This window comes from Babylonia areolata, chromosome 9 (genome assembly GCF_041734735.1).
Source record: "Babylonia areolata isolate BAREFJ2019XMU chromosome 9, ASM4173473v1, whole genome shotgun sequence".
In the NCBI taxonomy this organism is placed as follows: domain Eukaryota; kingdom Metazoa; phylum Mollusca; class Gastropoda; order Neogastropoda; family Buccinidae; genus Babylonia; species Babylonia areolata.
The window spans coordinates 22,886,484-22,913,132 of record NC_134884.1 but is presented as its reverse complement, the minus strand read 5'-3'; the positions used below and the strand labels follow the sequence as shown (position 1 = coordinate 22,913,132).

At 38.5% G+C, this 26,649-nt stretch overlaps 2 protein-coding genes across 4 annotated transcripts; one reads left to right on the top strand and one right to left on the bottom strand.

The window, feature by feature from the left end:
* Positions 1–264: 264 nt before the first annotated feature.
* LOC143285789 (uncharacterized) lies at positions 265–9,126 on the bottom strand. Of its 2 annotated transcripts, none has more exons than XM_076593210.1 (5): positions 7,704–9,126; positions 6,942–7,028; positions 5,214–5,357; positions 3,069–3,321; positions 265–2,001 (listed from the first exon to the last, which is right to left on the bottom strand). In XM_076593210.1, the coding sequence occupies exons 1-5, from the start codon at positions 8,406–8,408 to the stop codon at positions 1,811–1,813; spliced, it is 1,380 nt and encodes a 459-aa protein (XP_076449325.1). In that variant the 5' UTR covers positions 8,409–9,126; the 3' UTR covers positions 265–1,810. The 2 variants fall into 2 exon arrangements, with proteins under 2 accessions (XP_076449325.1, XP_076449326.1); XM_076593211.1 differs by having other exon boundaries at positions 7,740–9,126.
* A 1,926-nt stretch (positions 9,127–11,052) lies between these two features.
* On the top strand, positions 11,053–26,250 carry LOC143286139 (serine hydrolase BPHL-like). 2 transcript variants are annotated; one of them, XM_076593738.1, is made up of 7 exons: positions 11,053–11,285; positions 12,823–12,926; positions 15,307–15,473; positions 16,316–16,469; positions 18,529–18,660; positions 19,867–19,990; positions 20,703–26,250. In XM_076593738.1, the coding sequence occupies exons 1-7, from the start codon at positions 11,167–11,169 to the stop codon at positions 20,797–20,799; spliced, it is 897 nt and encodes a 298-aa protein (XP_076449853.1). In that variant the 5' UTR covers positions 11,053–11,166; the 3' UTR covers positions 20,800–26,250. The 2 variants fall into 2 exon arrangements, with proteins under 2 accessions (XP_076449853.1, XP_076449852.1); XM_076593737.1 differs by having other exon boundaries at positions 12,820–12,926.
* The last annotated feature ends 399 nt before the right edge of the window (positions 26,251–26,649 follow it).

Genomic DNA, 26,649 nt, shown 5'->3' with positions numbered 1-26,649 from the left:
ATTGCACCACCAGTGCATGACCTAATGCCCTGTGCATTCCTGTTCACATTTTGCTACAAGTAGCAAGGTGTCTTATCAGTACTCTTCTTCCTTGCTATGTTTATGAGACATTATCCCCACACATCTGAAGCCTTCTTTAATAGAAAAGGTAATATTCAAACAACAGCCCACTTTCCACTCATATATGTTGTACCAAAGGTGTGTACACACACACACACACATTTTCACACACAGCCATCACACATATCAGTATATAGTTTCCACTTTATTTTCTCTCTTTGTTGGAAGGTTCCACAGTAGCAGGGCTGAAAATCTGCTGATGCCAGTTTCTGTTCACATCCTTCAATTGAAATACAGAAACTAACAGTGTATCAAAAACAAAACAAAAAACACATATAGCAACCACACGCACACATCACTCTTAATCATTTACAATTCTAATGACTTATTTTCAAATAAATTCATCAGTTCCATTTTCCTTGGGTTTAAGCAATGATCTTTCATAGAAATAACTGTACATTGTTTATGGAGATGATCATTCTTATATTCAGAACAAGGTCTCACCAGCAAGATGTGAAACACAAAACAGATTGCATCCTTGTGAACACACACACACACACACACACGTACGTTACATGTTTTGTCACATAATTGCAGAAAATGCCTTGATGTCAACTTGACAAAGATTTTGCTTCTGTAAACAAGTCCAGATAACTTCACATGTGAACTTAACAGTATATGGATATAAATATCAATATCTATCAATCAAAATATTCCATGCTCAGTCAGATGATCCTTCCCACGAACAAACAACAGGGCATACATCTTCCCAGACTGAAGGCCCCCCATGTTTCAAAGATACTGGCCACTATCATTACAAAGACACAGAAATGATTCGAAACTTTAACAAGATGATTTGGGTTTGATTCCCATTCAACTCATTCTGTGTGGAGCAGGTCGTTAACATTTGTCTTGACATATGCTTTCAACAATATTTTGTTTGGTTTGGAAGACGAAAACATGTGACGTAAATGATGATCATTTGTCTTTCTTGCTCATTTTTTAGATCTGTTCACACTGTCAGGAAGAAACTAAACAGAGGCAAAGAAAGCAATAACACTGAAACCAGTAAAAAACAACAGCAACAACAAAAAACAAACTAATACTGATTCCAGTAGATGATCCAAATCAGACTTATATTGATTCTTCGTTCGTTCATTTATTTATAGTCTGTTCATCTAAGATAATGATATCAGACTGAATATTGATTCTGCACTTTCACACAGTTTATGTCTGAGATGAAGCTTTTTAGATTTAATTTAGAATAATCATCAGGAAAAGCACAGCATTTGACAAGTGTAATCTCTGCTGTACTATTTTTGTGGCAGGTTTCAATGTGAAGCAGTGTCAGTACAGGTTTTTAAAGTTTCAAGAACTTTTAAAACATGACATGCCTTTGAAGTCTTTAATAAAAACAAATGACAGCTGAAACAAAAAAATTCACATTTTTTTCTGTCAGCAATAAAGTACAGGAGCAAACTCATACACCAGATTTTAAATTTAAAAAATGTACATTAAAAAACCCCAAATGATCCGGTCTTTCCAAACCAGATTGCTGTTATCTATGTAGCAGGTGGCAAATCATGCAAGGAGCATAAGTTGGCATTCATAATACAGTGTTTCTTTTTCTGCTCCTGACATAAACGTTTCAGATTTTTAGCCTTTGTGTTATAAAGTTTTTGAATTTTTGTGGCTAAAAAACGAATATGAATCTTGGATAGTGATTTGCAGAGACATTGCGCAGAGGGCACTATTCTTGACCTTTGCCCTGCAGACTGTCGCACCAGAGCCTCATCTCCTGAAGCTGGTCATCGTACTGGGGTGTCAGGTGACGCCTCAGGTCATCCAGCGCTGGGGACAGTTTGTCAGAGTGCAGTGGGAGGTTCAGGGATTTCAGCTTCTTCAAAGTTTTCAACAGCTTGGGCCACTGTTTCTCCCTGACTGCACACAAAACCACACACATGCATGTGCGTGCACACACACACACACACACACACATGCGTGTGCGCGCACATACACACACAGAGGATTAGGTTCATGGCTTTCTCACCTGTATCATTGCATATGTGATAGTTCGATATGGCAAGAAGTGGAATCGCTATTAGCTTTCTAAACATAACTGTCACATACATATTTACTGTCATTGTTTGGGTCCCTATTTGTGTATGACTGTCCCACAAAACTAAAGATAAAAATAACGATCACCACCTGTGGCAGACATGGTTTCCAATGTGCCCAATCAATCACAACAAAAACTCAACAAAAATTACTGGGCTGAAAAATAAGTGCACAAATAACTATTGGAGGCATCTCACAATCCACTGCAGCCGTCTCAAGGGATGGGGGGGGGAGGGTGTGTGTGTGTGGGGGGGGAAGACGTCTACCACCATCTGTCCAGAGAACAGCAGTTGGTCCTGGTGAGGCTCCAAACCAACCACAACCAAATCTACACACACATGAGCAAAAGGTTCAGGTTGATGCCCTCACCAATCTGCCCCTGTAGTCAAGAAGACCAGACAGGTGACCATGTTCTTCAGAGGTGCTGCCTTCATCAAGAAGAGCAACAGACAGTATGGCCAGTTGCATCTCCGTTGAGGACAAAGTCTTGCAACAGGTGACAGGACCTGAAGACGACAGCTTTTTCATCACCAGGTGTGGACTGACGGTGAACAACAAGAAGAAGGAATCTGTCACAATCTGACACAGCGGCTATACACACTGACAGGCTGTGGTATGGAACAGAATGGTGATCAGTGGCAGAACTGGATTCCAAAAGTAAAACTACAGCAGATACCATTCCTGAGTATGTTGAATTCAACAATGAGAGAGAAAGAGCACACACAAACACACAAAAACCCAGTATTACTCCAGATAAAGAAAATCCTGAAAAACTTAATGACAATAACATCAGCAGAAACAAAATGACAATAACAATGACGATAACCATTATTATAATAAAGGAAAAAAGGATACCATGTACAAACTATTGTGCATCCACAGACACTCACCAAGCTGGGCTATCAGTGTTTCCGCCACAAAGACCCGCAGTTTCTGGCGGATAAATGGGAGGTTAAGCAGCTGGGTCAGAACAGCCACATGGTCCATCTGGACCTGGTCCACACTCTGACAGATCCTTGCCACCTGGCGAGGGATAAGGGGCTGTAACTCTTCGTTGCCCAGGAGCAGCTCATCAGCCTGGGACCACTGACCCGTCATCATGTAGCACTTCCACAGCGAGGCTTCCGGTTCCAGGACAGGAATCTGTTCACAGGTATTATTTATAGGCTTTATACATGGTCCAGGAGGCAAAATTGCACTGGCTCTTAGTGCTGCAGCCTTGTGGGCTAGTTGGCCTTTGGGAACCATCCCAACGCCGACTGTCCTAAAACCCTCTTGGCCGAGAGAGTGGGGATGTATTTGGGCAAGACACTCTCCACTATAATCAAATTCTAGCCCAAATAGTTGGAACAGCAGTTGCCTCCTCTGCTGTTCTGATGGTCATAGTTGGATATGACTGACTATCATATATACATGTTCACAACATGGTTTATACATTTTCCCTTTTTTTTTCTATTCACACGTTAATTAATCTAAACAGTAGATTTTATATCACTTGCATTAGTGAGTGCGTGTCTGTGTCTGTGTGAATGTATGTGTGTGTGTGTGTGTGTGTGTGAATATTATGTGTGTGTGTGTGTGTGTGTGTAGTGTCTTTTGTTTGCTTTTTTAGTCAGTTTACTACAGGCTCAGAAAAGCAAGCACACACACTTTTCAACAAAAAATGGAATGAGGGTAGTTGGGGTGGGGGAAGATATAATATTAGTTTAAAAGTGCTTTAAAGAGATGCATTTTTTTTCTTTTTTAGTGCACTTTGTGCCACCTACATGTGGGTGTGGGTGGGTACATGCACACCTGTGTGTGTGTGTGTGTTTGTGTGTGTGTGTGTGCATGTGTGTGCGTGTGTGTGTGTGTGAAAAATAAACAGATATGGAAACACTCATTTTAGCACCCATTCCAAAGTGACCCCCACCCCAACCCCCACTGACAATCGTCACAATATTGCACAAACGAGAGAGAGCAATGCAATCTGAACACTTTTGGGTCGTGGTTAGTTGTCAGCATGGACAAGTGGTGGTCAGTAATGGTCAGCATTAGTCAGAAGTGCTCAGTTAATGTTCAAATCCTGTCAAGAAGCAATTCGAAAAACTATGGGGTATTGATCAGCAGAGGCCAGTATTTAAAATCTGCCAAGAAGTCATAATAAAACACACACATGTCAACATATGCACAGAATGTATCAAAATATAACAAGAGAGGCAAGGCCTTCAAGACTCACTTGTGATACACTTTTAAAAAAAAATCCAAGCTTTTTATGTATTGAGTATAATTTCAAAATGTAATGTTTAAGATGAGAAAGATTAGTTTAAAGCAAATTAATTCCCCTAGCATTAATTACAGAGTAATTTCCCTTTTTTACTATCTGTACCAAAACATTTGCAAAATAAATAAAACTTCCATGCTTAGCAAAATAAGTTCCTGTTTGAACAAAAAATGATAATAATGACTGCTCTTGTTGTTGGGTCAGAATATCAGATAAAAAAGCTAAGTTTAGAGAATACAAAAAATATAAATATAACAGTAAATGCAGTTTGCATATAATCAGGCTTCATTTTTTATTTGTTTGTGCCCATCCCAGAGGTGCAATATTGTTTTAAACAAGATGACTGGAAAGAACTGAATTTTTCCTATTTTATGCCTAATTTGGTGTCAACTGACAAAGTATTTGCAGAGAAAATGTCAATGTTAAAGTTTACCACGGACACACAGACACACACACACACACACACACACACACAGAGACAACCAAACACTGGGTTAAAACATAGACTCACTTTGTTTACACAAGTGAGTCAAAAATAACACAACAGCAGAAACGTTTGTGTGTGTGTAGAGGGGGCGAGGGTGGCGTGGGATGAGGATGATGCTTTCGAATATCAGTGGGTGGGTGAAACAGCATGGGGGTAGGGGGATGATTTAGGACACTGATTCATCCCTCAGGGGACTTCTGGAAGTGGGGAAGGACATATCAGGATGTTAGACCATGTTAAACAGGCCTGAGAGATACGGACACTTGCAGTCAAGCATGACTTTACCTCCGCATCCTTCAGATCTGTCACAAAGCTGAGAATGAGATCCAGACGATCCGGGAAATGACGCATCACCATCACAGTCAGCAGAGTGAAGTACACTTCCACATCAGCAAACTCCCGTGTGCGATGGTACAACAGCCTCAACACCTGCAATTATTTCAGATGTCTTAAAGTGTGCAACTGAATGTTCAGCAGTGAACAAAGATGGTACTGTTTTCTGTGTGTCTGTGTGTGTCTGTGTCTGTGAGTGTGTATGTGTGTCTGTGTGAGTGTGTGTGTGTGTGTGTATGTGTGTGTGAGATAGAGAGAGAGAGAGAGAGAGAGCTAAAAGCACTCAATCTTTTTATGCAGAACAACCCAAAGTATACCATCACAACAACAGCTCACAAAGTACAATTAAAGAAAAGAACAAAAAAACAAAAAAAAAGGGGTGGTGGTGGTGGGGGGGGGGGGGGGAAGAAATAAATGCTTACATGAACAGGTTAAAAAAGATAAACAAAAACTTATCAAAGTTAACATAAGAAAGATGTAATTCTTTCAGGCTTGATGTGAAGGAGCTTTGAGCAACCTGTAAAACCTTTGGCAGAATGTAAGCGGCACACGCCATGCAGACAGGCCAGAGGCAAAGCAAGAGCACATCATAACCTTGCAAACTGCTGGCAAGAAAGTGTTTGGATCTGACAGTTTATAAATTTGGCCCTACCACTGACCATCTCTAAATGAAAATTAAGTTTAGAAAACTATTTGCACAAGAATGCCAATTTGTCTTTTTGTCTACAACCACATTTGACGATTTGTTTATAGATTTTAAACAAAACCAAACAAACAAAAAAATCCCAAGGAAATGAACAAATCTGCAAATGAGAAAAACAATATGTTCCACCCAATCAACAACACAAATAAACAAGATAAATTTCACCACACCCAGAGAATAAACACCCGATCAACAACACAAATAAACAAGATAAATTTCACCACACCCAGAGAATAAACACCCAATCAACAACACAAATAAACAAGATAAATTTCACCACACCCAGAGAATAAACACCCGATCAACAACACAAATAAACAAGATAAATTTCACCACACCCAGAGAATAAACACCCAATCAACAACACAAATAAACAAGATAAATTTCACCACACCCAGAGAATAAACACCCAATCAACAACACAAATAAACAAGATAAATTTCACCACACCCAGAGAATAAACACCCAATCAACAACACAAATAAACAAGATAAATTTCACCACACCCAGAGAATAAACACCCAATCAACAACACAAATAAACAAGATAAATTTCACCACACCCAGAGAATAAGCATGACTACGGCTCTGTTAAGGATATCCTAAAGTGACCCATGATGCATTACACCTAGTCTAACATTAGAACGGTGTATGATGTTTAGCAAGAAATGTTCCAATACCAGCATTTCACTGTCAAAATGTAGACACACACACACACACACTATATATATATATATATATATATATATATATACACACACACACACACTTGAGGAAGGAACGTGACTGTTCAGTAAATTTGGAATATTTGACAGATTGATGTCCTTGTTTTTCTTTTTTCTCTTTATATACATATATATATATATCATTATTATTGTTATTATTATTCAAGTCACACACACACACACACACACACACACATGAGCGCATGCATGCACACACGCACACACACAGTGACACACACACATTTGTGCTTACCGACACTCCTTCTGATATGCGGCCACTGTTATAGTATGCTTCTTGCAAAAAGTGAAAGAATCTGGTATCTGATGACAGGTTGTGTTCCTGAAAAAAGAAGGTTATGGACATTTTGTTATGATTTATAAAACAAGCACTTTTAACAGCACTAAAATTCACATATTACAATGATATATCAGTAAAATGAACAGACTGCAATTTCACATCAAATTCAATAAACACAATGCAGTACATTTGAGTTCACTTGCAGACATCATTAACCAGTACATTTTACAGAATATTATCCTTTTCCCAGAAAAAAAAAAAATCTTGACAGAAACCAAATCCACATTACCAATTTTACTCAATCAAACTTAGTCTTGATATTATATAGGTCTATGTATGTATGTTACAGAAATCCATGTAGTCAGGAAAATCATGACTGTCCTTAACTGTTCTATATATAGCCTGTGACTGCCAGTGTATGTAATGACTGAAAATGTCAAGATTTTATGAACTTCCTAAGAACAATTATGATAATAACAATCTAACAAACACACACATAATAATTCTATTTCTAAAATGGTGATAGATATTTAGATCTATATTTCATAATCATAAAAAAGCTGATCCCCCCCCCTCCCTCCCCCCAACCATAAATTACACAACATAGTTCCAAAACTAAAATAGTTATATATTCAGAGTTAGCAGAACTTAAGTAAACTGAAAGTGTGAACATGTACACAGACCCCTGACAAACAAACAAACGAGCTGTACATGCACCTTGAGGAAGTCATGCAGTTCCAACAAACACTCCACCTCCCCTAGGTTGGCCAGCTGTTGCTGCAGGTTGAGCACCACATTGGCGTGAGGGATCACGTTGTCCCCCACACTCTCCCTCAGCAAGGCCACCGCCTCCTCCACCTCCCACATGTCCATCAACTGCAGCAGTCGTTTCTCCACCGTCTCCTTCCCTCGGCTGTAATGCCGCACAGGAAAACATGCACACTGACTTTGAAGTATGGGCTGTGAATCGGAACGAGCTCTGAGAATTGTGCAATTTTGTGTGTTTTGTGATGTTGAGATTAATCTTCTTTTCGTGAGATATGAAACACAACAGGATGCTGCTGTTAACTTGTTGACATTTACACTGGTTGTTCTGGAAAGACAGGTTTTATGGTAAGCCCCCACTTCCAATCTGCTTCTACACAACTTGTCTCTTATGTGAGAGGTGTCTGGCATTCCTGATTCGGTGCACTGGTCAACCTTTAGTCGACTGAAGTCTGTGAAGGGCCTTGAACTGGGTAGCTTGACAACGGTGCTCAGCCTCCTGATCTGCATGGCTTTTCTCGCTAAATTTATGGAATCTCCAAGCGTATAATGCATTTTGTCACTTCTTGGTTCGGGCTTCCTTTCACAACCAATTATATTGCTGCTGAAACCCGCCACTGACTTGAAAGTCAAAAGACCGTTGTCATCGGTGCTCATTAAATACCTTGAAATATTTCCAACGATTCAACTCCTCGCAAAAATGCACATAACATTACGATCCTGAAAACACTGTTGTGGTTTCTGCTTGAACATGAATCAGTAAGTAGCAACAATAATTATTTTGAGAGGCTGACTGCTGTTGTCAGCGATTTCAATGCCGTGTTGTCCCAGCTTTTAAGCTTCTCGATTGAAAAGCATCCTTCAGCAATGTTCGTTTCATGAAGCCACTTAGTTGTTCAGTGCGCACAAAACTTCCACAAGCGAAACAGGATACTTGGTACCGACAGTCATCAGAGTAAACATGAAAGAAAAACGTCAGAAATATGTGTGGACTTTCGGTTTCCAGATTCCCGGAAGTAACAATGATTATTCACACAGCATCTTCTTAATAACGTGCAAGCTAGTTTTCAAAATCGCCCCGTCCCGTTCCATCTGCCCCCCAATCCATGTGTGTGTGTGTGTGTGAATGTGTGTGTGTGTGAGTGTGTGTGTATGTACGGTGTGTGTGTGTGTACGGTGTGTGTGTGTGCGCGCGCGCGTGCGTGTGTGCGCCTAGAGTTGACTTAACTCAAGATTTTGAGCCATCTAAATATTATTAGTAGTAGTGGTAGCATTTTTATGTATTTGTCTCTTTATGTTATTATTATCATTATTATTAGCATTTTTTAAAAATTTATTTATATATATTTATTTACTTATGTATTCTTTTTTAGCAATTTTTTTTGTTTATTATTTTTACTTTATTTATTTATTTTTTATTTATTGTTATTTATTTTATTATTTATTTCATTTCATTTATTTATTTATTTATTTTTATGTTATTTTATTTATTATTTTATTGTTGTTGTTGTTGGTTTTTTTTGGGTTTTTTTATTCTTTTTTATACTTTTTTTTTTTTTTTTTTTTTATTAAAAAAAAAAAATATATATATATATATTCTTTTTTTTTCTCAAGGCCTGACTAAGCGCGTTCAAGTTGGGTTACACTGCTGGTCAGGCATCTGCTCGGCAGATGTGGTGTAGCGGATATGGATTTGACCGAACGCAGTGACGCCTCCTTGAGCTACTGATACTGATACTCCCCAATCCATTGTGACCCCACTACTTTGCGAAACTTTCGTAATTGCGATTACAACAAACTCAAACATGTTGCTTGTGGCTACTCAGTTTGAAGACTGAAGAAGAAGGCGAACGGTTGATCATCACAGTCTAGATTAAAGAGTAGTGAAACTACAAATGATGCTGCGCAAGATTCGACATTAATCTTCAGTTTTATCATCATCATTATAATATCATTAACGTTATTATTGACTGAACCACTGAAATGGGTTACAGTATCAACTAATGGTAATATCATTTCATCTTTGCACGAAAATTGCCGTTAAAAAATAGGTCCCTGAATTTTATATACTAAAGTAGGACTCATTATTGTTATTCATGCTGTTATTATCATTACTTCTATTTTTTTTATTGTTGCTGTTTGATATTTGTTCCCCTTCTCGGCTTCCTGGATTCAAGGACGAAAAGCTCCTGGCAGCATAAACATTATGTTCATCTTGGAAATTTGCCAAAAACCTAATATGATAAAATTGTCAGCTTTAGTTTGTGTTTACTAGTATTTGTATTTTGCACATGTCGAACCGTGAATTTCTGAACCCGTTTGTAGGCAATAATCCGATCTTGAATCTTGATTGTTTGCGTACTGTTTAGCAGACACATTGATGTTGTTTCCATGGCAGCCAAGAACTGAATCCAACATGTGTTTATAATTTCAGGAACTTTTCGTCCCAGAATTTAGGATGTTAGATATTGTAGAATTCCTGGCCCAATTAACTGGCCGTGTGAACGTCCGCGCCTCAGTTGTGAACATTACGCGTCCAGTCTTGAGGGGTGAAAATTCTGGACGTTGCAGGAAAAATTCATAAGCTAATAGAATTGCACATATATGGAATGCACTACCTATCGAAACTAAACTTGCACAAAATACTAATGTGTTCAAAAATCTCCTTGACATGAACATCAATTTAAAAGAAAAAAATTATTGACTTTGACGAGTGATTTATAGTACGTGTAAAAGAAAACATATATGCATCCCACAAATAAAAGGAGACCGATATTGAAGGGGACATAAAAAAGGCCGTGAGGCCTAGGCAGTCAAATGCCAGACCCAACTGAGAGCTGTATTATCAATGGTTTCTCCAGTCAATGGGAAACCATTTACAGCTCAGTCTTTTGTGAAGGACTATGACTCTCAAACGAGGAGGCAAAATTGCACTGGCTCTTAGTGCTGCAGCCTTGTGGGCTAGTTGGCCTTTGGGAACCATCTCAACGCCAACTGTCCTAAAACACTCTTGGCCGAGAGAGTGGGGATGTACTTGGGCAAGACACTCTCCACTATAATCAAATTCTAGCCCAAATAGTCGGAACAGCAGTTGTCTCCTCTGCTGTTCTGATGGTCATAGTCGGACACGACTGACTATCATATATATGTATATATATATATATATATATATATATATATATATATATATATATATATATATATACACTACTACAACTACTACTACTATTTCTTCTTCTTCTGTTGTGTAGGCACAATCAACACGTTGATTATTTTGCCACATTTCCTGAACTCAATAATTACAGTTATGTCCCTTTAACCTTTCATTGGTGGCAGCGAATGTGTTCATGATATCAAGGACAACTTATCATAAGCAAGACTTCGTTGACCAAAAAAGAAGAATAAAAAAGTAACAATGCTTAATATTGCTGTCTGCGGTGCGCTCAGGCTCGGCCAAAGGTGTGCTGCCAGGCTGTCGGTGGTTCAAGACCACGTAGGCCAAGCCGTCGGACTGGGTCGCCAGCTGTGCACAAGGTAAAGGACGATGACATTGCATGGTAATCTATGCAGTATACGATAAATTACGTCTGAGAGCACTCCACTTCCTCGAATACAACACTAATACCCCCAGCACTGAAAAAGTTGATCTTAAAAGTGTACCGTAAATAGGTCGTTGACTTGAACTATGCAGGAATGAGCGTTGTTAAAGTGATTTCTAGTGGTACCAGAGTGGAGGTCGAAGTCCGTCAATGAATTGTTGCACTGTGACCGTATTTAAGTGTGTTCGCCCGGCAAGTTATAAAGTTAAAGGCACAAAAAGACCTAAACTACTGCCAGTAAATAGCAGAGAAAATGAATACATGAGAATCACACACACACACACACACACACACACACACACACACACACACAAAACACATCCAAACCAAAGCAAAGCTCTGTTGATAATCATATATAAGCATGTGAATAAAAACGAGAATACATGAAGCATTAACTCTTTCACTGCCAAGTTTTTATGTGAAAAAACTTCACAGCGCCAGATATTTTGGACTTGATGTTCTCTTTCACACGATTTGGTTCATGTCAGAACAACACATTAGACCTGTTTGCTCCAAACTTGATCAAAGGACAAAGATTAATCAATTTCCTTTGGGCAGGAAAGTTGGCAGCAGCTGTCAAGCATTGTTACAATGTGAAAAACAGTCATTTTAAAATGAACACTCAATTTTGACTGAAGTTGCCAATGGCAGTGAATCGTCTAGTCCACCAGTACTAATCGGCTGTAGTTGCATATGATGGTGAAAGAGTTAATCGATAAGTAAATGTTATTGTGTGTCAGTGTCTGGGGTTGAAATGTGGCTTCAAGATACAAGATACATTAATTGCCCTTGAAAATTGGAGAAGTCTTTCAGCTGTACGTAAAACATAAAACATTTACGCACATTTGAAAATAAATATGCATGATAAGAAATATACCAAGGGACGACTGAAGAGAAGCCACTTTGCCCACCACAGCAGGACCCTTGAATAACAACACCGAGACATCCTTGACTATGACCCCAAAGAGATCCTTCGGTGTCTGGCTGTCCCTGCATGGGGAGAGGGAATACTCAGCCACACTCATTTCAGCATCCCTGGTGTTGGCCCCAGAGACTCTCAGAGTGGTGCTGAGAAAAAGTCCTATACCCTTCAGCACCTCCAAACCCACGATACAAAAGAATCCTGGACTCAAGTTTACAATGACGGTTCTGCTGAGAAAGTTGTATGAAACAGTGGGTCGGAAATCTACATTCAGTACCTAGGTGGGAGGGAAGAAAAGATCTGCTTTGCTACTGGCCTTCACTCCACCAACTATAAGGCTGAGGGAAAAGCCCTGAAAACAACAGCAGCCCACATCGAGGTTAGCGCTTATGCTACCCATAACATAGTTTCCCTGATTGATGCCCAGTCCATGCTGCAGGCCTTACATTCTAAAAATCAGAATCAGAGCAGCAAATTATTAAGATATGAGTACACATACAAACAATTCAAGTGACGTTCACTTTTCAGTGTGGATGTTTGTTTTCAGCAGCTCTGCCATCACATCCTACTTCCCAGTTGTGAATGGGGTCCGGATTCATTATGAAAAGACGGGCACCGGAAACCATACACTGCTGCTGCTGCCTGGTGCATTGGGTAATGATAGAGCTTCATCCATTCCTTTGATGTATCATGATCATGTTTCAAACTCCCATGTCACTCCCTCCCCATCACCCCCAGCTCCCTCCCCTCACCTTCCATGCCGGTCCACTGACTTTGCTCATTCACACAGAAATACCCAGTTCTATTCCCAATAGCCTTCTGCATTTTCATTTATGATCAAGCACCAAAGCTGGAGATGTTCATGCAATTTGCAAAGCCGGAAAATTACTCTTGTTCTATCAATCAGTCAATCAAACAATCAAAAACACTTTATTAATCCACATGGAAATTAAGTTGTGCAATCACAGGCTCATTGTAAACACTGGCATAAAATCATGTGCAACATAAGAAGAGATTAAAACTAGTCAAATAAGAATTCCCAATAGCTGATGATATACTAACCCCCACCCCCCCCCACACACACACACACACATACTCATGTTAAGACAATAGGGTATTGCACAAAAATATTAACAAATGAAAACATCCAACAAAAAAAGGGTATAAGATTACTAAAAATGACATGCGCGCACGCACGCACACACACCCACACACACACACACATGCACACACACACACACACATTAAGACCATAAGGTATTGTACAACAATGCATAAATAAAAACATCAAGGGAATAAATCGTATATATAAGTAAAATGCACACACACACACACACACACACACACACACACACACACACACACTCAATCACACACACACTCACACACACACACAAACAACGTATGCATGCACATAACATATGTCACGCCAATAAGATTAGAACATTAACATGAAGATACATGAAATCCAAGTAAAATAAGAAAATATTTAAAAATCACTTCCGATCACACACACACAGAAATGCTTGCTTGCCCGTGCTCACCCGCTCAGTCCCACATGCACGCATGATATGTTCTGTGTGTGTGTGTGTGTGTGTGTGTGTGTTTAACTGTGTACAGCCTTTATGACTTTTATATATTTATGTACAGTGGTTAAATGATAATGACAATTGAAAGCTTGAAAAACATTTACCAGTTGTTGGCTCCGCGATGTTTATTGCTATTAAAACAAATATACCGCCCCCGCCTTTTTTTCCCCCTTTCATCATTCTTGTTTTTTGAGCTTGTGTTATTTTCAATTTTGTGATGTATGCTAGAGCCCACTTGTTCTGCTACAAATTTTATTCACAAATAATATGCACTCATGTACAATAGGGTTGAGGGAAAAATATTGCCTAAAAGTTAAACAATTATGTTATGTTAAAGGGCTGAGTGATATATTTATTTTGTCCATGTACATTTTCTGTGGTATGTCAAAGTGGTGGATGATGTACTCATCTTTGTGCTTGTGTACAGTGTATCAGAGTGCTGGGTGATATGTTTATTTTGTGTGTGTATGTATTGTAGGATGTAAATCAAAGTGGTGGGTGATGTACTTAATCTGTGCATGTGCGTGCTGTATGGTGTATCAAAGAGGTTGCATGGTGATATATTTATTTTTGTGTGTGCGCATGTTGTACGGTATATTAAAGTGCTGGGTGATATATTTATTTTGTGTGTGTGCATGTTGCACAGTGTATCAAAGAGCTTGGTGATATATTTATTTTGTGTTGTGTGTGTGTGTGCATGTTGTGTGGTATATCAGAGCTGGGTGATATATCTATTTTGTACATGTTTATATATTTTGTGTGTGTGTATGTTGTACAGTATATCAAAGAACTGGGTATTAAATAGATTTTGTACATGTTTATATATTTTGTGTGTGTGCATATTGTATGGTATATCAAAGAGTTGGGTGATATACTCATTTTGTGTGTTTGCATATTATATGGAATGTCCAAGAGCTGGGTGATAAATTTATTTTGTACATGTGTATATATTTTGTGTGTGTGCATATCGCATGGTATATCAAAGAGTCTGGATGATACAATTATTTTGCATGTGTGCATGTTGTATGGTATTTCAAAGTGCTTAACGATATACTTAATTTGTGCATGTTGTATGGAATATATAGATTTGCTGGGTAAAAGCGGGGTGATATTCTTATTTTGTGTATGTCCAAATATCAGAGTGCTGGTTGATTTACTTAGTGTGTGTGTGTGTGTGTGTGTGTGTGTGTGTGTGTGTGTGTGTGTGTGAATTGCTGGGTGAAATATTTACTTTTTATGTGTGTGTGCGTCAGAGAGCTGAATGATTTTCTCATTTTCTGTGGAACAGTGCGTCAAAGAGCTGGTTGATATTCTGTGCATGTGCATGTCTTATGGTATGTCAAAGAGCTAGTTGATATACGTATTCCGTGCATGTGCATGTTGTATGGTGCGTCAAAGAGGTGGTTGATATACTTATCCCATGCATGTGTGTGTTGTGACTCCAGGTTCCTCTCGCACTGATTTTAGCCCACAGCTGGAGACCCTGAGCAAGGAGAAGTACACCATCATCGCCATGGACCCCCGCGGCTACGGACGCAGCATTCCGCCAGAGCGGGACTGGCCTCTGGGCTTCTTCCAGCGAGATGCTGACGATGCTGTGGCCCTGATGGAGGTCAGTGCAGAGAACGGAGAGGAAGCCCAGTGAAATGAAAGAAAATTAAATTAGGAAGCTGAATGAAATGAAACAAAACTAGAATGCTTTAGGAAGCAGAATGAAGGAAAACGAAACAAAATGCTTATTTACCAGGGTAAGGAGATGAGCAGAATATGTGCTTTTGTTTCACCCAGACATGGGGAAGGAAGGAGTGAGAGGGTTGTCATTTTGGTTTTATTTACAGTCAGTGTTTCATGTGCTTGGTATCATTCCAGCAGGTTTGCATACACACATGCATGTATGTTCACACACACACACACACACACACACTTACACATACATGCACACACACTTACACACACATGCATTCATGCATGCTTGCACACTCACAAATTCACATGCATATAGACATTCACACAGTGAAGTGCAGTGTCTGTATTGTTAGAGCACTGGATTTTCACTTTGCGTGCTATGAATTCATGCTATGAATTCAGTCCCTGGTTTTGGCAAATGTAGTGAGTGAAGGGTGGAGATTTTTCTGATCTCCCTGGTCAGCATACATGCAAACCCACTAGCGCCTGAGCCCTTCCGTGTGTATATGCATGCAGAAGATCCCACGGATATATCAGACTCTTAGAGATCATGTAATCCATATCAGTGTTAGGTGGGCTATGGAAACAGCAAAATACCCAGCAATCACCAGCCAGGACAGATTCATGAGCAAAATTGATATTGGTCGTGAAATGGATGAACATCAGTACAGCTAATTACTGTCATGGCCGGTTCCTGGAATTTTTCTGTATTTATTTGTTATTTCTGTGTGTGTGTGTGTGTGTGTGTGTGTGTGTGTGTGTGTGTAGTCTCTAGACCAGACTCAGTTCTCCATCCTTGGGTGGAGTGATGGTGGCATCACAGGACTGATAATAGCCGGCAGGTACCCCCACCTGATGAAACGGTTGGTGGTCTGGGGCGCCAATGCCTACGTTTCGCCTGCAGACATAGCTGTCTATAGAGGTGTGTTCTGTTCTAATCTGTTTTGTTTTGCTGTAATGTTGATGGTGTTGCTTGCTTGTTTGTTTATTTTATTTCATTTTTTAGTTTGTTTCTGTTGGTTTGTTAATTGTTATATTGTGTCAGTGACTCAGTATCCATCATGAGTGGGGGGTTTTCCTGGTTGTTGCCATTATATATTTCCAAATGTTTCTTTCAGTTTTTATGATGGGGAGGGTGGGGTTGGGGGGGAATCACTCCTGGACATTTTCATAGAAATACACTTTTTATAAAGATGATAAATGTTTGTGCATAAAATGACTAAATGTCTTTCTTTTCTCCGGCAGTGTACAGACTTTTTCACAGTGGTACAGAAGATGGTTAATGCATTCTATACTGCCCGATGACTTCCTTCATTATACTTTCTCTGCTGGCTGTTTGTGTATGTTACAAGATTTTATTTATTTATTTTTTTTAAGAATGCAAGCACATACAGCTGTGAAATGTTGTAGTAATATAAAGAACAGAATGGACTAAGTTCACTAACATGTGGCAAAGTTTCAAAGCACATAATGTATTATTGACTGATTTATCAAATTTTTGGAAAAAAATCCATGTTTTTCACAACTGACATAAAATGATAAATGGTTTGATTTTTTCTCATGTAACAGAAATTTCACAAATGTGGTCTTTTGTAACCATAGACACTCCCTGATTGTTGCAGTGAATTGAGCAGATGTGTATGTACAGTGGATATCCACTATAGAATCAGTATCAATGTTGCCTGGACACGTACAGATACACATACACACTCACACACATGCTCATGCTGTGCTGGATTTTATCATGGAGTGCTAAAAAATCAGAAAAAAGAGAAGTCTTTGTGCCAGTCTTGCATGAGAAACTCAAAAAAGTGTTTCTCATTTAAGTCTTGGCCTTTAGCGACATCAGCAAGAGCCACAATCTGCTGCTGAGTCACTGTCTCTGAAACCATGTTTCTCACTGCCAACACTTACATCACTTTCATCCTCGCTAGTACTGTTTTGGGACCACTTACCAATGTCTAAAATTCATCATCATCTTCATCAACATCAGAGCTAGCAGTCATGGCAGCTTCTATCGCTTCCCAAGGAAAACACACAGAGTTTGCAACTGATTTTGAGCCTCAGTACTTGAAGAAGTTTGAGGAGATGGTAGAGCTGGGTGACTGTATGCTCACATGTATTGTACTCATGCAATGGTATTCTCAGCCACACTAAAAGTACAGGAGCATGTTTGGATGACTGAAGAACAGAGCTGTGCAACTTAGTTTTGCATTAGACATTAACCTATGAACTACAAATTTGTAAACTCGAGATACACTGTAGCGCACCATAGTAACGAAGCATTGTGCGCAACAGTTTATTCTTAGGTGGAGCAGTTTCTAAAAAGGTGTACAAACAATAGTTTACATAATTTTTTTTTATGACATTCAGTTATAAGCCATCAAACTTTGTGTGTGTGTGTATGCACATGTGTGTGTATGTGCATGTGTGTATGTGTGCGAGTTCAGATTTCTTTATTTAAATATCTGCATATGGTGATTTTGCGAAAGAGCAGAGATAGGGGTATCATTATAATGTAATGGTTTGTAGGTGGGTGGGTTCCTGGTGTGTGAATGTTTGTGTGAGTGTGTATTTGTTTCCTTCCTTCCTTTTCTCTCTTTCTTTCTTCATTCATGGGCAATAACTCCCATGTTCACTTGAAACTTATGTGCATGACCATGTTTCACCCTGCCATATAGGCAACCACATTCATATTTCCACAGTGTTTTGATGTGTATATTTGATCTTCTGCATGTGTATAAGCATGAAGGAATTTGAGGCACAAGCTGATTTGCATGTTTGTTGACCTGGGAGACTTGGAAAAAACAAAAGAACTTCACCCTTAACCCACCACACCAGTACGAGGATCAAACCTTAGACCCTCAGGTTGAAAGTCCTATTCAGTAACAAACCATTCAGCTATATGGCTCAAGGCAGGAAATGTTAGAAAGAATTTATATACCATGATTAAAAAAAAAGATTTTTGTTGTAACTTTCAGAATATCAGGACGTCAGCAAATGGAGTGAGAAAATGAAGAGGCCTTTCATGGTACTGTACGGGAAGGAGTATTTTCAGAGAAACTGGAGTCTTTGGATCAATGCCTATGAGAGATACATGGAGAAACGAAAAGGTGGGAAATCCAATTGCTGTCTTTTTTTCTTTTCTTTTTTTTTTTTTTTTTTTTTTTTAACCATTTCAGTGCCAAGCCTGTTTTATGCTCAGTAACAACTGTTTGCCAAGGGATTTTGGTCATAGAGGGTAATAATTAAGAAACATATCCTAGCATTTATACCACTATAACTTATACCTTTCTGAAAGGGAAATGAGCACACTGTCCAATTATGACAATTTGACATGAATTTGATGATTTTGTGATAGGAATATACCTACAGTGCTGTAGATGGAAATTTCCGTCCTGTGGCTCTTTTTTACACACATGTACCTGACTTTGGTTGTGTTAAAACGGCAGGAAGGAGAGAACAGGCCCCGCCCCTCCTATGCCGAGCCCAAGACACAGTGGATATGAATTCACTGCCCCGATGGCCAAACTAGGCTATGGGATCTTTAAGGCCAGGCACGGTAGTGAAATTTTGACCAAAATCATGACTTTTTGTGATTTTCGTTTTTTCACATAATTTGCTTCTTCAACATCTAATCTTTATAGTCCATTTCACCTGGGTACTATATTCACTTAAATAAAGCTTCAAACAGCATCAACATGTGTGATTTCTTGTGAGTACAAGCACATCTCTTTCTTTTCCTGTTTTCTCAGTTTTGTGTTTTGTCTTTGTAATACCATTTTTCAAAATGCTAATGCTCAAAAACTTTAAAAGATAGCATGTTCAAACTTGGTACTTTCTTTCTTTATGTATTCATCTTTATTATAGTGCAGTGGTTTGTATAGTACTAATAAAAGAATGAATATACACTCATTTGAAAAACATTATGTCAAGGAATTTATACACATTTCAACAAAAAAATAATAACAAATGTATTTATTCAAATTCCAAAATACCACTGCACTATAATAAAGAACAAATACAAATAAATCAAATAAAACAAACAGAAATAACATATCTGTAAAGGTACCGAAGTTTTAAGCTTTTAATTTTTTTTTGTTTGTCGGCCATTTTGGATTCGTTTCCATGGAAACTGTCACGACAAATTGCACAAAATGACCTTTTTAGACATGTGTAGTCCAATATCTTTGCATACTATGTCACAGAAAGCCATAAACTTCAAGTTTATTTCATACGTTTTTGTACTACCGTGTCTGGCCTTAACCTTTAATCTGATGACAACAGTTACTATGGTGTGGTGTGTGTGTGTGACACAGGGGACATTTGCATACAGGAGACGAAGAATGTGAAGTGTCCAACGCTGATCATCCATGGACAGAAAGATCCGCTTGTCCCTCAGGAACATCCCGACTTCCTTGCTGCCAACATCCCTGGAGCCAAGTGAGCTTTATCAGCAAGAGTCACAGAGCTGTTAACTAACCCCTGTTATTGTGTGTCTGCATGAGCGTGTGTGTGTGTGTGTGTGTGTGTGTGTGTTTTGTACTGTAGTATTGTTTTGGTGTATATAGAAATGAATTGTTTTGTCATGTACAGAGGTACATTAGTATGTACAGAGCAGGAGAGTTATTTTCACGGTGACTGGTTCACGTGAACAGTGCATGTTGTCAACGTCGTCTGATCCAGTTTCTTCTCAGTCACAAGGCAGACAACGAATTTAACAAAGCAGCCCTATCGAGGCTATAATTGTAAGGTTCTGAATTTAATCTGTTTCAAACACTGTGTGCTTTCCTGGATTAGTTTACAAGTCCTTAGTGTGCAAATTTCAAACAAAAAGTATGGATACTTATCATCTCACTGTATGATAGCAATTTTTTTTTTTTTTTTTTTTTTTGGTCCTCATTTAACTCGTTATGTTACTGATCAGTTTGGAAGTTTCCAGTTCATAAATTCTAACAATTTTTGTTGTTGATGTTATGTCTTACTAATACAAATGGATCAGTTGTGGGGAAAGTTGACTGGCAGTACTGAGTTAAATCATGCTTTACTTGCGTTGTCCATTTCTGTTCATTTTTTCAGGTTTTGTTTAAAAAAAAATAACCATGCTTTACTTAATTACATTGCCAATTTTTTTCTTTTTTTTCTTTTTATTCAGGCTGGTGAACTGGCCAGAAGCTAAACACAACCTGCATCTGAGGTACCCTGAAGAGTTTAAGAATCTGGTGGAACCGTTTCTGGACTCCGACAATTGAGAAACCCACAGGTGAACGTGGATCTACAATCCGGAATGACTGCTTGCCTATGGACTAACAATGTAGCATCTGTTTTGTGAGGTTGAGCAAAGTGAATTGGTATTGCACTGATAATTTGCCAAAAAGGAATTAGCATCTGATTTTTGCACATGCCTTTGGCTGTTCCATTATGTACACATAGTGAAAGCGGAAGGTGTATGATTTTGTATCTGGTTTTTGCATATGCCTATAGCTGATTTAGATTATTATATACTCAAAATGACAGGGAAAAGGTTATGATTTTGTATCTAATTTGTATATGCTTGTGGATGATAAGATGCAGAATCAAAGGGATGGGTTATGATTTTTCAGCTTTGCCATGAAATATTATGGACAGGGGCATATTTACCCCATGGGGATGCTGGGGGTCTCTCAGTATAAATAGCATCCCCGCCTTCTGGAAATTTTGTGCTAGAAATTTCCTCTTTTCGGTCACTGTCTTTGTATCTGCCTTTTTTCTTTCTTCACTGTTGTCTCCTTTTTCTGCCTTCCCAGTCCATTCCCCTTTCTTTTTTCAAGCAAGCCTGACACTTTTTTCCCTTTTCCACAGTCTATGATGTACTATCTGTGCTGTTTTGCTCTGGCGATTAGGAAGTGACATGTAAACACTGAGATGGGAACTAGCTGCCTATTCTGCAGTGTTATTTGCCTATATGTTTTGGGTTTATTTTACTTTGAAGTATTGTTTTTTTTCCTTTTTTACGATTTTTTTGTAATTTTGGGATGATAAATTAAGCGGTATGGCTGGTGTCCTCATCATGGCCTAGTATTATTTGCCATAAGGAGCTAAATGGTTGGGATACTGTGTCAAGAACTGTGTTTTGGGGTTTGTATTGGTGGTGTTTTTTTTGTATATGTGACAGTTTTGTGTTGACATGGATGAGAATTTGTATGGTTTGACTGTTCTGATAAGGCCCTTTGTGGTTGGCTGGATGGTAAGCAACAAGAATAAGGGGCATATTTCTCCAGTTTTTGTTAACTGTGTTATGAATGGTAAACTGTTTAAATGTTTGTTTGTATTGTTTAACGGTTGACTGAGTTTACAGGTTCTCTGTGCTCAACATTCAGTTTGTTTGTTTGGGTTTTTTTGCTGTTAAGCAGTTGCTCAATAGTCCGTTTGAAATCATGAATGAGTCTATTCAGAATTTCAGTTGTTGTATTGTTGGTATTTTTACTTGACTACCACCGGCTTTCTGTTGAGAATACATTTTTGCCACTCTGTCATTTACTGATCCATAAAGTTTTGGTGAGAAGAAATAGAGAAAGATTACCGGCAATACTTTTTTGGTTGGTGGTTTGCCACACTGTCATTTACTGATCCATAAAGTTTTGGTGAGAAGAAACAGAGAAAGATTACTGGTAATACTTTCTTGGTTGGTGGTGATGGTGGTGGTTTTCTTGTCTGTACCCAAGAAAAAAAAAATGGAGATGGCCATAGCAAATCCTTTTTCAAGTGATCAGTGGGTTTTTTTTTTTATATATAAAAATATCCAGCCATGGAGGTGAGACATAGTTTAGGTGACTGTCATCTGCCCATTTGAAGCAGTAGATGAAAGTACCCAGACACCAAAACAGATTTCCTTATGCATAAATTTGCTTCCTGATAATCATTTCTGAAGTAAATGTCCTTTTTGTGTTATTTCCAGTAAAAACTATGGAACATACAAGATCAGTGCTCATTTGCAGAACTGCCGTGCAAAATTTTACCTGTTTCCAAACACATTCCTACACTGTGTGAAATCTATCACAGTATCAGCCTGTGAAATTGATAACAAAAGTCTGTTTTCTTTGTACAGTAGTTTCATTTTAAATTTTTTTTTTTTTATAAAGGAACAAAGAAAACAAAAAAAAACCACTGTGACACAATTTCTCTGAACCATATGAGGTTGTTTCCTGTTTTTTAGATGTTTTTTTGTGGGTGGGGTTGGGCTGTGTGTTATGTTATTGTATTATAGGCGTTGGCAGCAAAGTATTACGACCTTACAGTGTAAATACAATGATCCTTTTGAAGTGGCTAAAAAAATAAAACAAAAACAAAACGAAACCATCAATTACAAGCCTTTAGACAAATACTCTCTGACTGGTGTTGGAGCCCCAATGGATTTCCTCTTAGGGTGTGGATTTCCCCATGGAGTGTGGATGTCCCCTTGGGGTGTGGATGTCCCCATTGGGGAATCTCACACAGCAGTTATGTGCCTTGTCAGCTGTCCTGGGGGTTTGACCTCAAAGTCACATGTCTGGCTATCCAGAGCTGGTACTCATGTCATTCAAGGTTGAGGTTATGGATAACTAGAGCTGTTGCTGGGGAATGATGACTTGTACAAAGCCACTGAACTGGTTAACTTTTTTTTCATACACTTCATTTTTGACAAGCGCCATCTTTAAACCAAGAGTTTCTCCCCGTCACACCAGTTGCTCAGATCTGGCTGATGAAAGATTATATGATCCAGTTCATGTTTGTTTAAAATGAAACCGTTGAAACAAGGCAGAAAAACCTTGTGCTGTGATGTAAGCAGGCTGCAAATTGAATAATGAGGGGGAAGGTGGATGGATGGACAGGGGGTCATCCAGTCCTGTGTGGCACCATGTCCTCAGTGCCCACCAACAGGTGGACAGGAACACCTGTGCTTGACAAAGCAAGCAGTGTTATTAGGAACCACTACTTTCACCTTCACCAACATGGGTTTAGGAAGGAGGGACCCCTTTACAACTTGATACTTAAAACTGGATTTTGGCTGTTAACTGGTTTACAGTTTAACCAACATGGGTTTAGGAGGAGGGACCCTTTACAACTAGATACTTAAAACTGGATTTTGGCAGTTAAGTGTGTTTGTGATGAAATTGTGAACATTTTGTGTGTGAAGGAAGGCTTAGACAGTGCACTCATCTGTTGTGGGTCTGGTCCACAGAAACTGCAGTACAGCTGCACTGATGGGGTACAAAGTGTCAAGGTCAAATTGTTTGGTGCTGGGGTCTTGGTGTTGTGAAGGTTTTGTTGTTTAAGGGGGTGGAGTCCTGGCTGGCTGTCCGTGTGTGAGGTCCATAGATTTTGTTTCGTCCTTCGTTAATCAAACTTACTTTCAAAATCAGGCCATTTCCTTGCATGTGACTGTTATGCTTGCGTCCTACCTTGGTTTGAGTTGGCTGAGGAGCTTGGGGTTGATGGGTTGTGAGAATTCCTAGAACAGTTTTGTGGAAGATGTACATGTCTGAAGAGCAAAGGTAATAGCAGAAGTATTGATGTTGTTTTTGTTCTTTTACTTCACTTTTTCATGTGAAGGAGAAAACACACCCATCGGGCCATGTGGACAACAAAAGAGCAGTTTTAGAACACATCACAAACAGTAGATACCACCAGCATAGAATTGAAGACAATTTTTTGAGTATGATCATGTGTGGATCAACATCATAAAGGAAATGACACACAGTATGTAACTTTATGGATCATCATACTTCTTAATGAATTGTATAGATACCCCTTTGTAACAATACTGTAGAAACTCATACCACACATCATAGTTATCCCTACTCATAGTATTACAGCATAATCTTTGAACCAGCAATATTGTTGAGCACTGTAATCATTGTCTGCATTTTTTGTGGGTTATGGATTTCAACAAATTTTATATATGGGGTGCCATAAAAGTGCCAGTCAAGACACTGGTTAACATTTCAAGTGAATACACATATCTTTCTACTTTATATAATTGTTTCTTAAATCATTATAAAAAAAAAATGTTGGTTTTTTTAATTCTGCATTTGTACTTGTAGACAAAGTATTCTATAAAAAGAATGATCTGAGCAAATATGTTTTTGTAATATCTTTTCCAAATGGTAACAGCTCTATGGTTTGACTTAAATCTTGAGCAAATTCTGCATTTTTCTTCAAAACATTCTCGAGTTTCCTCAAAAACAGTTGAGAAAACATGTAAAAGTTTAGTTTACTAAATGTCATACTGAATTTGATTTTCACAGAAATTACATGTCACTGTTTTCACGTCTGTTTTCTGCAGAATTTTGTTTGTAACTAAAACACGGACATTTATTTGTTTGAAACAATGTCAGTTCTGTCTCTTTTTCTTTCATTTCATATTTATTTGTTTCACATATTGAATTTTTTACTTGCAGCCAAAGCAGAAACTTGGTTGTCATGCAAATTTACCATGTTTCCAAGGACTTGTGAAGGGACGTCACTTGTCTTGAACTAATAATTCACATTGTACTTTTTTAAAATTCTAAATTGCCCAGTCAGTGCCTTAGATCATCAAGCATGTACATGCCTCAAGAACTATACACATTATCTTTTTCTTTATTGTTCATTGGACGATTTAATCCATTAAAAGTGCCATGTGTGTGGTATCCTATTGTTGGACACCTCCCTTTTTCTGCCCACCTTGTGATATGTTCTAATTACAAATGTATTTACAGTATTTTTTCTCTGTGACTATTTTGTAAGCTTTGAATAAAAGCGTGTTGTGAATGACTGTTACAAGGTCAGAGAGCAATTTCTACGTTGTTAAATCAGCATTACCCAGCACATACAGTTTGTGGACCTTGTGCTTCTTGCAGTGGTAATGCTGTGCACTTGTGTGATTTTTGTATGTTTTGCTTCAAAATAGCTCAATGATAAAAATGTGAACAGTGTGTGCAACATTCATATCTCCGGTGTTATGTGATTCAGTAATAATCAGAACACTTTCTTTGTATTTTACGTTTTAGATGGACTGCGCTTCTCTGATGTTGCATTTCAATAGACAATACACCATGTAGTGAGGCATGCATTTTTTTTCATGTTGTGGACGGTGCCTCCACAGTCTGTCATATCTATGAGTGGAATTTTATGTCTATGGCTGCTTTCACCACATCTGTTAGGCAGCCATAATCAATTTTCAGGGTGTGCATGCAGGGTATGTTCTCGTTTCCATAACCCACCAAACACTGACATGGGATCTTATTCATGCCTATTTGATGTTCTGCATGTGTATGTACGAAGGGGGCTCAGGCACAAGCATGCTTGCACATCTGTTAACCATGGAAATTGAAAAAATGTCCATCCTTAAAACAAGATGTAGCCTGGATTTGAACTCAGTGCTCTAACTACCTGACTTTCACACCCTTCAGGCAGACATGTGATACAAGATGTGTTTGAGCCAGGACTATGTAGCTTGAGTTTTAAAACAGTATCTGTGGCAAAACGATTTTCCCTCTTTGCAGCACAGACAAAATTCGCCCTGCTGCTAGCACTTTGTTGAAGAATCTGTGGCTCTAGTTTTTTGTTTTATAGATTTTTCCTGGTTTAGCAACAGACCTTTTGTTCTGATTTGGAAAACCTGTTGAATTTGTTGTTCGAGTTTGAATTGGAAAACATGTTAAACATTGTTATTTTTCTTTGCAATAAATATATTTATGCTGCGCTGGTGTGTCTGTGCATGTGTGTGCGCCAGCAATATGTGTGTGTGTGTATTTACCTATTTTTGTAAAGCGCCTAGAGAATAGGCGCTATATAAATTCACATTTATTATTATAATTTGTACTGTACTACTATACTTTCTCACATTTTACTGATGACCGCATTTTTTTCTTTTTTCACTTTTGTCTCTTGCTTTCTTTCAAGTTGTCTAACATCAAAATATGTGAATGGACATTGAATGAAAATGCCACTCCTTTTTACTACTCATGCCCATTACTAAACACTTGACCAAGCAACAGGGAACATGCAAGTCTTAAAAAAAACAAAAAAACACAAAAAAACACCATGCAAGTCTTCATACAAAACACAGAAAATCAAAACAAGCACACACACGCTCACTT

Coding starts and splice junctions, on each gene's coding strand:
- LOC143285789 (XM_076593210.1), bottom strand. CDS start 8,408: ATGAGCACCGATGACAACGGTCTTTTGACTTTCAAGTCAGTGGCGGGT. Junction 7,029..7,703: donor AACTGCATGACTTCCTCAAG/GTGCATGTACAG, acceptor TTCTTTTTTCAG/GAACACAACCTGTCATCAGA. Junction 2,002..3,068: donor AACACTGATAGCCCAGCTTG/GTGAGTGTCTGT, acceptor TTTTGTGTGCAG/TCAGGGAGAAACAGTGGCCC.
- LOC143286139 (XM_076593737.1), top strand. CDS start 11,167: ATGCTTAATATTGCTGTCTGCGGTGCGCTCAGGCTCGGCCAAAGGTGT. Junction 12,927..15,306: donor GCTGCTGCCTGGTGCATTGG/GTAATGATAGAG, acceptor TTGTGACTCCAG/GTTCCTCTCGCACTGATTTT. Junction 16,470..18,528: donor AGACATAGCTGTCTATAGAG/GTGTGTTCTGTT, acceptor TGTAACTTTCAG/AATATCAGGACGTCAGCAAA.